The 13,751-nt window shown below is 51.6% G+C and overlaps 1 protein-coding gene across 2 annotated transcripts; it reads left to right on the top strand.

The window, feature by feature from the left end:
* The first annotated feature begins 2,325 nt into the window (after nt 1-2,325).
* Spc24 (SPC24 component of NDC80 kinetochore complex) lies at nt 2,326-8,235 on the top strand. Of its 2 annotated transcripts, none has more exons than XM_057768157.1 (4): nt 2,326-2,502; nt 5,664-5,808; nt 6,242-6,346; nt 7,869-8,235. In XM_057768157.1, exons 1-4 carry the CDS (start codon nt 2,343-2,345, stop codon nt 7,939-7,941), a joined length of 483 nt encoding a protein of 160 aa, XP_057624140.1. In that variant the 5' UTR covers nt 2,326-2,342; the 3' UTR covers nt 7,942-8,235. The 2 variants fall into 2 exon arrangements, with proteins under 2 accessions (XP_057624140.1, XP_057624139.1); XM_057768156.1 differs by having other exon boundaries at nt 6,242-6,423.
* The last annotated feature ends 5,516 nt before the right edge of the window (nt 8,236-13,751 follow it).

Here is a 13,751-nt window from a genome sequence, read left to right as displayed (position 1 = left end):
GTTTGCACCACCAAATTACGCAGTATCAGGACTAGCTCTCGGAGCTTCCCGCACGCCACGCAAGCTCTCTACTGACCAGCCCACTCCACACCCCAGCCCTGTTTTGTTTTTAACCTCTTTGACACCTGATTCACAGTTGAGGGCTGGGATTATAAACAGCTCCACACCTGATTTTAGGAAGTCCTGGGAGCTGAACCCACCACACCCTGGGGCTAGGCCAGCCCTGTGTTTCTATTGTGTTAAGGACCTGCGCTCTCTCCAGTTCTGCCTCAACATTTTGCAGCCTCTGAGGCCAGGCTTTCCACCCCCCAGCACCAGGAAGTTACTCTCTAGGTCTTTTGAAGTGTGTGCGTCGCTGGAGAAATGGCTCGGAGGTAAGAGGTAGGTGTGTGCCTCTTTTTGGACAGGGACTCTGGCCATGGCAGAGAGATGGCACACCCTTTGCTCTTAGATGAGGTGGGTGGCTCTTTTGGCCAGGGGATTTGTGTCTGCTGGGTCCTCTTGCCCAATCCCAGTACGTATCACCTAACCCCCACCCCTGCTGATAAGAGCAGGCTATCTTTAGCCCCAGGATTTGGGAAGAATTGGTAGGAGCCAAGGTCACTGGCAGGGTTGCAGCCCAGAAACTGAACCCTGGGTCCCCACCCACAAGGCTTTAACTCAGGCCACCTGTGTGCTAGGCTATCTTCACTGTTATGCAATTTACTGAGTTTAGGCCCAATGAAGGAGGGCTGACTGTCAGCTTTACATTGCCAGGTGAAGCAGGAACAGTTTCTGCTGTGAGAGCTCAGCCCCCTCCACTTTTTTTTTCATTTTCTTTTTGTTTTGGTTTTTTTTTTTTTTTGGTTTTTCGAGACAGGGTTTCTCTGTGGTTTTGGAGCCTGTCCTGGAACTAGCTCTTGTAGACCAGGCTGGTCTCGAACTCACAGAGATCCGCCTGCCTCTGCCTCCCAAGTGCTGGGATTAAAGGCGTGCGCCACCACCGCCCGGCTTGTTTTGGTTTTTGATTGCCTCAAAAAAATTTAATTTCTCTTTATTATTAGTGTGAGATGCATGGGTGTGTGCAGGTCAGAGAACAGCTCATGAGATCAGTGCACATGTCTTTGTCTGGTGTGTATATCTAATGAGACAGGACGCACTCTGTAGTCAGGCTGGTCTGGAATCACTCCTGAAGTAGAGGCTCTTTTCCTTAGCCTCTGGAGCCCTGAGGTGGCAGGGATGAACCAGCATGCTCAACTTCAGGATTCCTTGCTCTAGTTGTTGGGACAAGGGCCTCACTCAGCCTGTTGCCCAGGCTGGCCTGGGATTCACATCAATCCTCTCACTCCCACCACCTGAGTGCTGGGATTGCATGCTAGACTCCTACTTAGAAATTTTATTTATTTTTGGTGTGTTTTGTTTTTTTAGGCAAGGTCTCTTTATATAATCCTGTCTGTCTTGGAGCTCAAACTCACAGAGATCCTCCGGCCTTTACCTCCTGAGTGCTAGGATTAAAAGCACACACAGGCCCCTACTTAAACGCTTGAAAAACACAGAAGCAGGAGCTAGAGAAATGTATCGTTGGTAAAGAGCACTGGCTGTTCTTGTAGAGGACTGGGTTCAATTCTCAGCACCCACATTACTCACAAACATCCATATTTAGTTACAAAAGATCAGATGCCCATATTTCGCCTCTGCTGGCATCAGGCAAGTATGTGGTACTCATAGGCAAAACGTTTGCCCATACACATAAAATAAAGATAAATAAGTCTGCCAGGTAGTGGCGGCGCATGCCTTTAATCCCAGCACTCAGGAGGCAGAGGAAGTCGGATCTCAGTGAGTTTGAGGCCAGCCTGGTGGTCTCAAACATACACAGCTAGCTTCAGGACAGCCAGGGCTATACAGGAAGTATCAACACCTCCCCTGCCCTCCCATCCTGGTTTTATGTATAGTTAATATATTTCTAAAGTAAATTACAAAAACAAAAAAACAAAAAAACCTCAAGCAAAAATAATAAGCGATTCACCGCTTCGCCTCTAGAGTCTGCCTGCAACCAACAGAAGCAAACAGCTCTAGGGTCCCGCAACTTTCAAGTCTAAGCATGCGCAACAGACCCGCCGAAGAATTGACGCATGCGTACTGGGCCGAACGAGGACTGGCCCCTCGTGACACGCCCTCCCTACGATGATTGGCCATCGCACGTGAGTGACAGGAGAAATTGCGCATAGCTCTCCACAAAATGGCCGCTCATCCCGACGCCATAGACGGACGTAGGACCCAGCCAATGAGACCTAGGCGCTCTGGGAAGGAGGCGGGACCATAGGAGAGAAATTTGCGCGGGCTCGGGCTCGGCGCGGTCAGTCATGGCGGCTTTCCGCGACATCGAGGAGGTGAGCTACGGGCTGCTGAGCCTGCTGGGGGCCAACCGCGCCGAGGCGCAGCTGCGGCGGCTGCTCGAGCGCCACGAGCAGATGGTGGAGCGGCTGCTGGAGACGCAGGACGACGCCGACCAGCGGCTTCGGGGTGAGGGTGGGGCCCCTGGGCCTCAGTTTCCCCATCTGACCATAGTCATCGCCCAGAGACTTAGAGATGAGTGTCAGCGCTCGCAGTGCCAGACTCCACATGAACTCCATAGCTCAAGCTGGCCTGGAAGTCAGGGGTCTTCCAAGTGAGAGCCCTCACCCCTTAGCCCGGTCCTCCCCTTATGAAACGAGTTTCATGAGAGTGGATGTATAGAAGCAAGTATGGGAGTTGGCAGGGCCTGACCCTTAGGAACTTTCCAAGACTCGGTCCTTTTTTTTTTTAAGCCAAATCTGAAGCAAGCTTTAATTAAATACTGGCCAGGCAGATGGGCTCTCACCAGGTCCATACCCAGGTTCCTGGAAAACGGCAAGGGCTTAAGAAGGAAAACCTGCCGGGTGGTGGCAGCGCACGCTTTAATCCCAGCACTCGGGAGGCAGAGGCAGGCGGATCTCTGTTGAGTTCGAGGCCAGCCTGGTCTACAAGAGCTAGTTCCAGGACAGGCTCCAAAACCACAGAGAAACCCTGTCTCGAAAAACAAAAAACAACAACAACAAAAAAGAAAAACTGTAATTCATTACATTTCCCAGCAGGTCCAATCAGGGGCAAGCATACATCTTATTTCCTACCTACCTCCCACCCATACCTGCAGATGGGTCAAACAAACTTGCCAAGACTCAGCCGGGCGTTGGTGGCGCAGGCCTTTAATCCCAGCACTCGGGAGGCAGAGGCAGGCGAATCTCTGTGAGTTCAAGTCCAGCCTGGTCTACAAGAGCTAGTACCAGGACAGGCTCCGAAACCACAGAGAAACCCTGTCTCGAAAAACCAAAAAAAAAAAACTTGCCAAGACCCAGTCTTAAACATAGCTCAAGCTAGTTTAGAACTCTGTAGCTGAGCCTGGTTGAAACTCAAACAGTCCTTCCTGTCTGCTCTCCAGTGCTGAGATCATACCTCCCTGCACACTAAGCTGTTAATAGAGCCGGGTGGTGGTGGCGCATGCCTTTAATCCCAGCTCTCAGGAGTCAGAGGCAGGTGGATCTCTGTGAGTTCGAGGCCAGCCTGATGTACAAGAGCTAGTTCCAGGACAGGCTCCAAAGTTACAGAGAAACCCTGACTCGAAAAACCAAGAGAACAGATATAGTTTTGGTCTCTGTAGCAAATCCCAGGCCATGCAGGGCTGCACACAAGTCCCAATGGCAGATGCCTGAGGAGGGGGAACCCCCAGTGTATCTAGGACACTTACATAGTGAAATACTTCACCCATTTATAAAGAACCCTCCTGTAAGAGAGGTGAAGAGAGAGTGGGCAGAGAAGGGGTGGGAAGGCCATGTTTGCCCTGGAGGCCTTCAGGCCTGCCCATAAGAAGTTACCATAAACAGTTGTATAAATGAATTGCTTAGCCTGTGCCAGAGAAACCAGCTCAGTAGATACGTGTGCTTGAATGCTTTGAGATGTCAGCATGAGCCCTTGTTGTGGCTAGAGACTCAACAGTTAAGAGCCCTGTTTCCAGACAGCCTGTGTTCAGTTCCCAGTACCCATGTCAGGCTGTTCACAACCTCTTGGACCCTTGTGGCCTCCACGGGCATCAGGCACACATATATATATAATTAAGAAACAATAAGGTAATAAAGCTTAAGAATAAAGTAAGCTTCTGAAAACCAGAGCATGGGAGAGGGGCCATGGCTGTGGCTTAGTTGGGGGCAGGGTACTTGCCTGGAGCGCATGAAGCCCTGTGTTCCGTTCTCAGAGCTGCGTTAAACTGGCTCGAGGTGTGAACCTGTGAAACCAGCAATCACACAAGCAGGGAGTCGGGGACTTAAGATCTTAAAGAATTCAAGCCCAGGCTCATATATGTGAGACCTATGTCAAAAGACCAAAAGACAGTGCTAGGCGACTAGCTCAGAGCACACAAGACCTGCATGGGGCCTTGGGAGCAAACAGATAGAAGTGAGCTGTCTCAGGCCAAGACGCTTGCTGCCCAGCCTGACAACTTCAGTTTGGTCCGGAGGAGCTGCACGGTGGAGGAGAGCTGACTTCTGCAGGGTGACCTCCGACTTCCTATACAAACCATGGTATTTTTTATTTGAATGAGGCAGTGATGACTTGGACATTTGATTTTAGATTTTGAGAGTAGAGCAGGAGGTTTGCTGAGAATTCAAGACCAACCTCAGTTACATAGAGTTTCTGACCGGTATTGGCTTACAAAGAAACCCTATGTCAAACTCACCCAGCCCTCACCCCTACAGTGAAGTAATTCAGTGGCTATACATTGGCCATATATTTTTTTTTTGATTTTTCGAGACAGGGTTTCTCTGTGGCTTTGGAGCCTGTCCTGGAACTAGCTCTGTAGACCAGGCTGGTCTCGAACTCACAGAGATCCGCCTGCCTCTGCCTCCCGAGTGCTGGGATTACAGGCGTGCGCCACCACCGCCCGGCTCCATTGGCCATATATTATGACCTGCTTCTGTAGAGCAACTTGGATAAGACAGAAGAATTCCTTGAGCTCAAGAGTTTGTGGCCAGCCTGGACATAGTGAGACCCTTGACTCTGCCACTCAACACCCACCCAAAGGGGGGACAGTTTTAACAGGAGACATTGAGGGAACTGTACACTGACTCTGAGCATTTGGGAGGTAGAGGCCAGCCTGAACTACATGATACCACCCCTCAAACAAAAGATAAAAAGTGCTGGTTTAGTGGGTAAGTTAAAGTGCTTGCCTAGCATATAGAAAGTTCTGGCTTCCACCCCCAACACCATACAAAACAGCCATGGTGGACAACTTGGGGAAGTCAGCTCTGTCCCTCTACCAAGTGGGTCCTAGGGACAGGACTCAGTTCGTCAGGTTTGTTGGCATCTCACCCGACTGATTTATTTTTGTGTTTGTTTTGGCACAGTCTCTGAGTTTAACCCAAGCCAGCCTAGAACTCTACATCCTCCTGCCTCTGCCCCAGAGGAATGGATTACAGGTTCACACTGCCAGTCTCAGTATTGAGTGTGTTCTGGCAAACAGGAGCACACCCAAATTCTGGGAGGTGCTCAGAAGCTGCTAGGGCAGCGGATGTGGGCGCAGTGGCAGAACTCTGACTGGGTAGTGACACATATCTCTTTGGAGTCTTCCTGAGCAAAGGACAGATCCAAGGACACCTACTTCTGTCCCATTGCAGAGGTCCTGGCTGTGGAGGAGGAAGTGGCTCAAAGCCTTCTTGAATTGAAGGAATCCATGCGCCAGGAAGGCACCAAACTACAGCAGCTGGACATCGAGCTCCAGAATGCCAGCAAGGAGGATGCCTGTCTGCAGGCCAGACTCTGATATCCTTAACTGTACCAAATAGCCTATCTCAGAGTGTACTTGGATTGGGTTAGGATGCGGCTCGGTACTGGAGCTTCCACCTAGAATCCCCCAGTGAGGGGCTGGGGTGTGGTTCAGTGGGAGAGCCCCTGCCTAGAGTCCCCCAGTGAGGGGCTGGGGTGTGGTTCAGTGGTAGAGCCCCTGCCTAGAATCCCCCAGTGAGGGGCTGGGGTGTGGTTCAGTGGTAGAGCCCCTGCCTAGAATCCCCCAGTGAGGGGCTGGGGTGAGGCTCAGGTAGAGCCCCTGCCTAGCATGTGTAGGTCTTGACTTTTATCCCTAACAATGAAGGACAAAAATAGGAAGAAAATGTTTGAGCTCCAGGTGCTCTGACTTGGTGTCTGGTAAGGGAACTGTCCTTAGTCCCCCATGAGCCTGGGCCTTAACTGACTACACTCAGCTCTCCACAGAGCTGCAGGAACTCAGAGAGATGGAGGCGGATCTTCAGCAACAGGAGACAAAAGTGGATGAGGACACCACAGTCACCATCCCCTCTGCAGTGTATGTGGCTCAGCTGTATCGCTGCATCAGTAAAATAGAATGGGATTATGAGTGTGAGCCGGGGACCATCAAAGGCAGTATCCTTTGAGAATCACTGCATAGCTGGGGAAAACCTAGATCCTCCATGTTAGGAAGTCAGTGGGCAGGTAGGTGGATCATGCTGGAGTTCCAGACAAGCCAGGGCATTTCTGGGGATGTGCTCCAGAGAGATGAAGGGGGGCTCTTGAAGATCATAGGGCATTGTTCATCACGTCCAAATGTAGAAGTAACCTGTCTCAACAGTGTATCTGTGCACTGGGGTAGTAGTTAGCTTTTGGGACTGCAGAGATGACTCAGTGGTTAAGATCACTGGCTGTTCTTCTAGAGGACCCAGGTTCAGTTCTCAGCACCCATGTGGCAGCTGATGATTGTCTGTAACTCCAGTTCAGAGGATCCAACACCCTCACACAGACAGAAATGCAGGCAAAACACCAATGCACATAAATAAATCGTTAAAAAAAGAAAGAGGCCAGGCGGTAGTAACGCACGCCTTTAATCCCAGCCTTTGGGAGGCAGAGGTAGGTGGATCTCTGTGAGTCTGAGGCCAACCTGGTCTAGAGGGAGTTCCAGGACAGCCAGGGCTGTTGCACACAGAAACCCTGTCTCGAAAAACCAAAAATAAAAAAAAATTTAAAAAGCTGAGGGGGTTAGACAGAAGACACAGATGCAGTAGAGTGCTTGCGGAGCATTTGGGCTCCGCACTCAATAGTGGGGCAACCTGGAACCTATTGTCTAGTCCCAATTGGCTGCAAGTCTATGAGGAACTTTCTGATTCTGCCCCTTGAGTGCTGGGATTGTAGGTATATGCCATCACACCCAGCAAAAATACCATTCTTAATTAAAATAAAATTGGGGGGGTGCTGGAGAGATAGCTCAGTGGTTAAGAGCATTGCCTGCTCTTCTAAAGGTCCTGAGTTCAATTCCCGGCAACCACATGGTGGCTCACAACCATCTGTAATGGGGTCTGGTGCCCTCTTCTGGCCTGCAGGCATACACACAGACAGAATATTGTATACATAATAAATAAATATTAAAAAAAAAATGAAATTAGGGAAGTCCAGGCACCTTTAATCCAGCACTCGGGAGGCAGAGGCAGGCAGATCTCGGTGAGTTTGAGAGCAGCCTGGGCTAGAGCAGCCAGAGCTCCACAGAGAAATCCTGTCTCAAAATGAATAAATATTAGGGAGCTAAGAAGATGGGTCAGTGAGTAGGGGCACATGCCACAAAGCATGGTGACCTAGACTTAATTCCTGGACACTGATAGAAGGGGCACCGGCAGGCGCACTGGCGTGTCTGCAGCCACATGCCACAGAGAAAGGACATTGGCCTGGTGCAGTGTCACACGCCTGCAATCCCAGCACGGGAAACTGAGGCCGGAGGACTAAGATAGTGAGAGCCATCTCAAAACAACCGAACGTGAACAGAGACTGCTTCCCCTGCGTCTGGGAGGACCATGTATACTTTCCTTTCATTGTACCCTCAGTCCACCACGGCCCCACTGTGGCCCTGCCCATCCACCTGGACAGCACACAGCTCTCACAGAAGTCTATCAGTGACTACCTCTGGAGTCTGGTGGACACTGCATGGGAGCCTGACCTCACGCCTTGATAGAATCGGGACTTAGGGGACCCAGGGGGGATCATTCAAAATTAAAAGTCTATGTGCAAATGTCTGCAGTGATATTTTATTTGTGCTTTAGCAAATAAAATTTGCCTGAAGATCAGAGTGTGGAACTAGCCACTAGTTAGCCATAGAGACCAGGCAGTGGTGGCACACACCTTTAATCCCAGCACGCAGGAGGCAGAAGCAGAAGGATCTCTGTGAGTTCAAGGCCACCCTGGGCTACCCTAAATCGATCCAGTCTCAAAGAGAAACAGAGCCAGGCAATGGTGGCTCACACCTTTAATCCCAGTACTTGGGAGTCCCACAGCTTTAATCCCAACACTAGGGAGGTGGAGAAGGAAGGGATGTGGCTGGGCAGGGAGAGGAATATAAGGTGGGGGCAGTAGCTCAAGGCCTCCTTTCTGAGGATTTTGAAAACAGATCTCGCCCACTTTGGTCTGAGAATTCAGTACAGGTAAAAGTTCTCTCTAGTGGCTGGAGGTGCTGCTTCTCTGATCTTCCTGCTTTTGTACCCTAATACCTGACTCTGGATTTTTATTATTAAGGCCAACTCGATTCATGCTTAAATAACTGCATGTATTTATCTCTTGTTTTGAGACAATGTTTCACAGAGCTCAGGCTGACCTGGAACTTTTTTTTTTTTTTTTTTTTTTTTTTTTTTTTTTTGATTTTTCGAGACAGGGTTTCTCTGGTTTTGGAGCCTGTCCTGGAACTAGCTCTTGTAGACCAGGCTGGTCTCGAACTCACAGAGATCCGCCTGCCTCTGCCTCCCGAGTGCTGGGATTAAAGGCGCGCGCCACCACCGCCCGGCTCTGGAACTTTTTTAAAATTACATTTTTAAAAAAGAATTATTTTGCTGAGTGAATGTTTTGTCTGCATGTGCGTGTGTTAGCCGTGTGTTCCAGTGGAGGTCAGAAGAAAACATCGGCTCCCCTAAACCTGGAGTTAGAAGTGGCCGTGAGCTGCCATGAGAGTGCTGGGAATCGAACCTGGATTGTCTGCAAGAGTAGCCTATGCTCTTAATAGCTGACCCATTTCTCCAGCCCCTCCTGCCTTGCCCTCCGAGGCAGGGTTTGAACTCTGAAGGATTTGCCATCCATCCCCAGCACCAAGTTTCCACACAGCCGTCACACTAGCCATTTTACCTGAATTTCATGGTTTCACCTCAGGGCCTCATGCTTAAGTGCTCTGCAAGCAGCTGTCTCAGCCCACCCTCCACCCCCCATCCCCACCCCCTTGTTTTTATGAGGTCCTGATACCTGGCCCAAGCCCACACTGGAAAACTCTAGGCTTGTGCTCAAGTCTTAAACCACATACAGAGCCAGGCCACCCCTGCTCCCCGGGGCTTACCTACTGACATCTGGGTGATGTTTTAGGGTTTGGGGATACTATAGGATCTTCAGCACCATCCCTGACCACCGCTCACTGGATTCCAGTAGCACCCCGACAACAGGAAGTGTTCATGGCTCAGTCCCTGGGGAAGGTTACACACAGCATCTCCAGGACTACAACATTAGCCACACACTGCTGGCTGAGTCACTGCTGGAGACTTTCCATGCCAGGGTGAGGATGGAGAACTCACCCAGCCCAGGCTTCCTTCCCTCTGGGGGTACATGCTGACCTGCAGATACTGGTACCTAAGGAAGAGAGGGACCATGGGGTCCAGGGCTGCCAAATAGCAAAGTTAGGGGGCTAAGGAGATGGTTCATGGGTAAAGGTGCTTGCCACTAAATCTGATGGGCTGAGTTCAAACCCCTGGGGCCCATATTTGCCTCCACCTCAACAGTTAAGGGTTAAGCAGTTAAGCAGTTAAGGCTACTCTTCCAAGGGACCTGGGTTTAATTCCTGCACCCACAGGGCAGTTCACAACTGTAACTCCAGGGGACTGGATGCCTTCTGACTTCCTCAGACACTGGGTACACAATGCAGACATACCTACCGGCAAAACACTCATAAAATACATAAATCTTAAAGAGGAGAAGGAGGAAGAAGGAAAGAGAACAGGGCAGCAAGAACCACAGATGAGGCTTGGCCCTGGCCCTGTGGAAAGGAGTTTGTACTGGCAGGGCGAGCACCTGCTGCCGGAGCCCCTGACCTGGTAAGGGAAGACCCACACCCATGCCACTGCCTTCACTGGAACACACCAGAGGCTACTCCAGGGGCCAGGGAATGTGGCTCTGCATGCCTGGGCTCTGAGTCACTGGCCATCACTGGCTTCCTGCCGAGGACATCCTGGGGCCAAACACCCACCCACAGCCTGGCTTATTCCTTCCAAGGGAACCAGTCACCCCAGGGGCCAGCAACTCATCCTCAAAGCCAGCCAGAGGGAGGGGCAACATTGAAGTTACCAACAAATGGAATCGAGTCTCTGGCCGAAACAGGGTTTGCCCCAGTGCCATCTAGAGTCCAATTTACAGATAAGGGAAACTGAGGCACAGCTCCAGAGACTGAGCCATTTCCCTAGGCTTCCAGCCAATGGCCCCTAAAGCTAGGTGCTCCCTAGGGTACATAGTGTCTTCCTTTGATCTGTCACCAGGATGAAGTGGTTTGTCAGGACAATGGAGAGGCATCCAGCAGGAGTGGCCAGCCCCCTTCTCTAGTCTTTCTACCCTCCCTATAGGTCTGGAGTCAGCTGTATTCAGAGGTGTTTCCACTAGGCAGGCCCCTGGGCCTGGATTGGTCTCAGGTCTCAGGTTTCACACCTGGTGATAATGAAGGGGTAAAATGCTGGGGGAGGTAGGGCTATAGGGGGCCCCAGGAGGGAGTGTCCATTGAGCACAGGGATCAAGGGGGAGGGTAGAGATGAAGACAGGATAACAGATGTGCAGGCAGGCATCTGGGCTGGGAGAATGCAAACAAATTCAAGGGGCAGAGACCAAGCCACCGCAGAAGGCTCCTTGATCAAGCCTGGCCTGCCAGAGTACGGGGCCAAGATTTTTCCAGATTCCCCGTGGTTTGTGCCGAGTAAGGGACTGATTAATTAAGCCCCAAGTTTTTCCCACACCTTCCCCAAGGCAGCCAAGCCAAAGGGAGGGTCAGGAGAAGAGGGAGGGAGTTCCTCCTCGAGGGCAGGAAGCAGTTGTCAGGGGTGTCCGACAAGATGCAGAAGTTTTAGGAAACTTTCCCCAGGCGGGCTAAGCGGGGGCTGATGTGGCCTGGGAACCAGTTTTCTGAGATGGAGAACTGGAGTTAGGGGAAAGCTGGCTGCAGAGTAGGCAGCCCCCCCTCCCCCCTGCAGGCCTGGGCTCACTCAGTCTTGGGCTCCAAGCTGGCTCACCGCAGACAGCTGTGGTTTGAGATACTATGAGCTGGAAGGAACGCCAGCCTGGGGTGGGGATCAGCAGCGAACAGCAGCTGGTGTCAGGACTGGCTTATGCCTGGCACCCCTCTTGTCCTGGACAGAACTGAGTCCCCAGAGATGTGGCAGGCAAGACCACCACCATCTGCCCACCCTGGGTCAGACGACTGCTGGACACATTCAGGTCTTTCATTGATCCCCAGTCTGAACCCAGAGAACTGCAGGCAGAGAAGACAGGAAACCAGATAAGGGAATCCTGTCCCCAAGAACCTCTCATTGCCCTTGTTAGGCAGGCACTCTACTGCTGCGTTAAACACCAGCCCTTCAGCGCTGGTAAGAAAGGTGTTTGCTTTTGAGAGTGAGTCACGGACCCCAGGTCCACCTCAAACTTACTATGCAGCGGAGGGAGGATGACCTTGAACTCCTGATCTTTCTGCTTCCACCTCCCAGTGGAAGGATGGCAGGTGTGGGTGATCACACCTGGCCTTGCGGGACCTTGAAACAGAAAGAAGCAGGAGCTAAGAATCAGAAATTCCAGCACTTAGGAGGCAGAGGCAGGTGAGTTCCGAGGTCAGCCCATCTGGGATGCTGGAGATGGGGTGAGGAGGGGGAGTGAACCCATCCCCTTCCATGTGCGGTGCCCGACGGCTCCTGCTCTACAGTTTGTTAATCCCAGGCCTCAAAGCACCATTATCCTGTCTGTTACACCAGTGAGCATTACTTGATGCCTGTGCGGTCCGCTTCCCAGGCTCAGTTTGCAGAAGAGGTTTGGCTTTTTCCCAAAACGAACAGCAGAGAAAGAGCGGATGCGCCACCCTGTGGGTGGAGAGGAGATGACAGGCCTGTGCGGAGCTCCCCGCCACAACCTGGCGGGAGGTGGGATCACTGGGGAAGGCCGAGGCTCTACGGTACACAACAGAAAACTAGAGCAGAGCCAGGATCCGAACCCAGGCCACTTACCTCGTTGCTACTTCATTTCCCAGACTCTGTCCCCACGTGGGATCCCGCGTGGGAGATGGGTAGAGCTCTTTTCCTCCCCCATCCACCCTAGCAAGGTTTCCTAAGGGCATTTGTTTCCTTGCAGTAGCTCAGTCCAGCCACCAGCTTCTTCCGTAATCCCGGAGCCCCCACGGCTCCCCACCAGCCCCATGACTCCTCCCGTCCCCTCCCTTCCTCCTCAGCCCCCGGACCCCTCCCGGGCCTCTCAGTCGTAGACAGGCCTTCAGTTGGCATCATGGCTCCCGTATGCTCTTGAAAATTTTGAAAACGTTTAGTTTTAGCCGTGTGGTAGTACTCGCCATTAACGCCAGACTCCGGGGGCCCACAGCTCTGTGAACAGCCCCTCACCCGTACTATGTAAGCAAACCCCACAAATCCACTGGGTCACAAAAAAGAAAAGAAGTGTGAAAGCAGAAGGGGGGCTGGGTGGAAGGGAAGGGCCGGCTGGAGTGGGGTGACAGGATTCACATGATCAGATACACTTGTGCGTGATGAAAATACCAAAACAGGGGCTGGAGAGATGACTCTTCCAGAGGACCTGGGTTCAAGTTTCAGCACCCACATGGCCACTCACAACTGTCTGTAGCTCCAGTTCCAGGGGACTGAACCCCCTTACACAGACATGCATGCAGGCAAAACACCAAGGTACATAAAATAAAAATAAATTTGAAAAAAAAAAGAAAATACCCAAACAACCCAACACTTGGAAGGCAGAGGCAGATGGCGGGGGGGGGGGGGGTGGGGGTGTTGTTTCTGACTTCAAGGTCAGCCTGAGCTACACTGAGAGACCCTGGCTCAAAAACAAACAAAACTACCAAATAAACCCAACTCGACAAACACAAAAGTGTTTAGCTAAATGACTCTTTTAGGAAATCAAGGCCAGACTACAGCTCAGCAGCTAGGGACACTCACTGTGTGAACAGGGACCAGAGAGCAGCCGCTAGCACCCACTTAACAAGATGGGGGTTCTCTGCATGCTTGCAACCACAGCACGGAGAGGGGCAGAGACAGGCTGGGGCGTCCTGGCATTGGACAAAGCTGATGGAGCCCAGGTTTAGGGAGACAGCTTGCCTCAAAGGACAGCTGGCTTCTGACCTCCACACGGAGGTGTGTGCACCCGTATAAACACGGGCATATATGCTCATAGACACGCACATAAATAAAACTAAACATGTCATCGCACAAGTTCAAGTCCCAGAACCCGGGTAGGTGTGGAGCCGTGACTCCGCAAAGCTGCCCTCTGACCTCCAGTCCCATGCTTCTGCACGCCCCACCTCACACATGTACACACCTCACACACATACACACCTCACACACATGTACACGCCTCACACACGTAACACCTCACGTGTACACGCCTCACACACGTAACACCTCACGTGTACACACCTCACACATGTACACACAGAACGATAACAAGGTTTTCAAGAGGAATTTAATCCATCA

This window comes from Chionomys nivalis, chromosome 4 (assembly GCF_950005125.1).
Source record: "Chionomys nivalis chromosome 4, mChiNiv1.1, whole genome shotgun sequence".
In the NCBI taxonomy this organism is placed as follows: domain Eukaryota; kingdom Metazoa; phylum Chordata; class Mammalia; order Rodentia; family Cricetidae; genus Chionomys; species Chionomys nivalis.
The sequence above is the reverse complement of the archived record's forward strand: the minus strand, read 5'-3'. Positions and strand labels throughout refer to the sequence as shown.

Excerpts from the sequence above, each read along its gene's own strand:
- Spc24 (XM_057768156.1), top strand. The coding sequence starts at position 2,343 with ATGGCGGCTTTCCGCGACATCGAGGAGGTGAGCTACGGGCTGCTGAGC. Across the intron at positions 5,809-6,241 it reads TGTCTGCAGGCCAGACTCTG|TCAGCTCTCCACAGAGCTGC; the intron begins ATATCCTTAACT and ends AACTGACTACAC. Across the intron at positions 6,424-7,868 it reads GCCGGGGACCATCAAAGGCA|TCCACCACGGCCCCACTGTG; the intron begins GTATCCTTTGAG and ends TTGTACCCTCAG.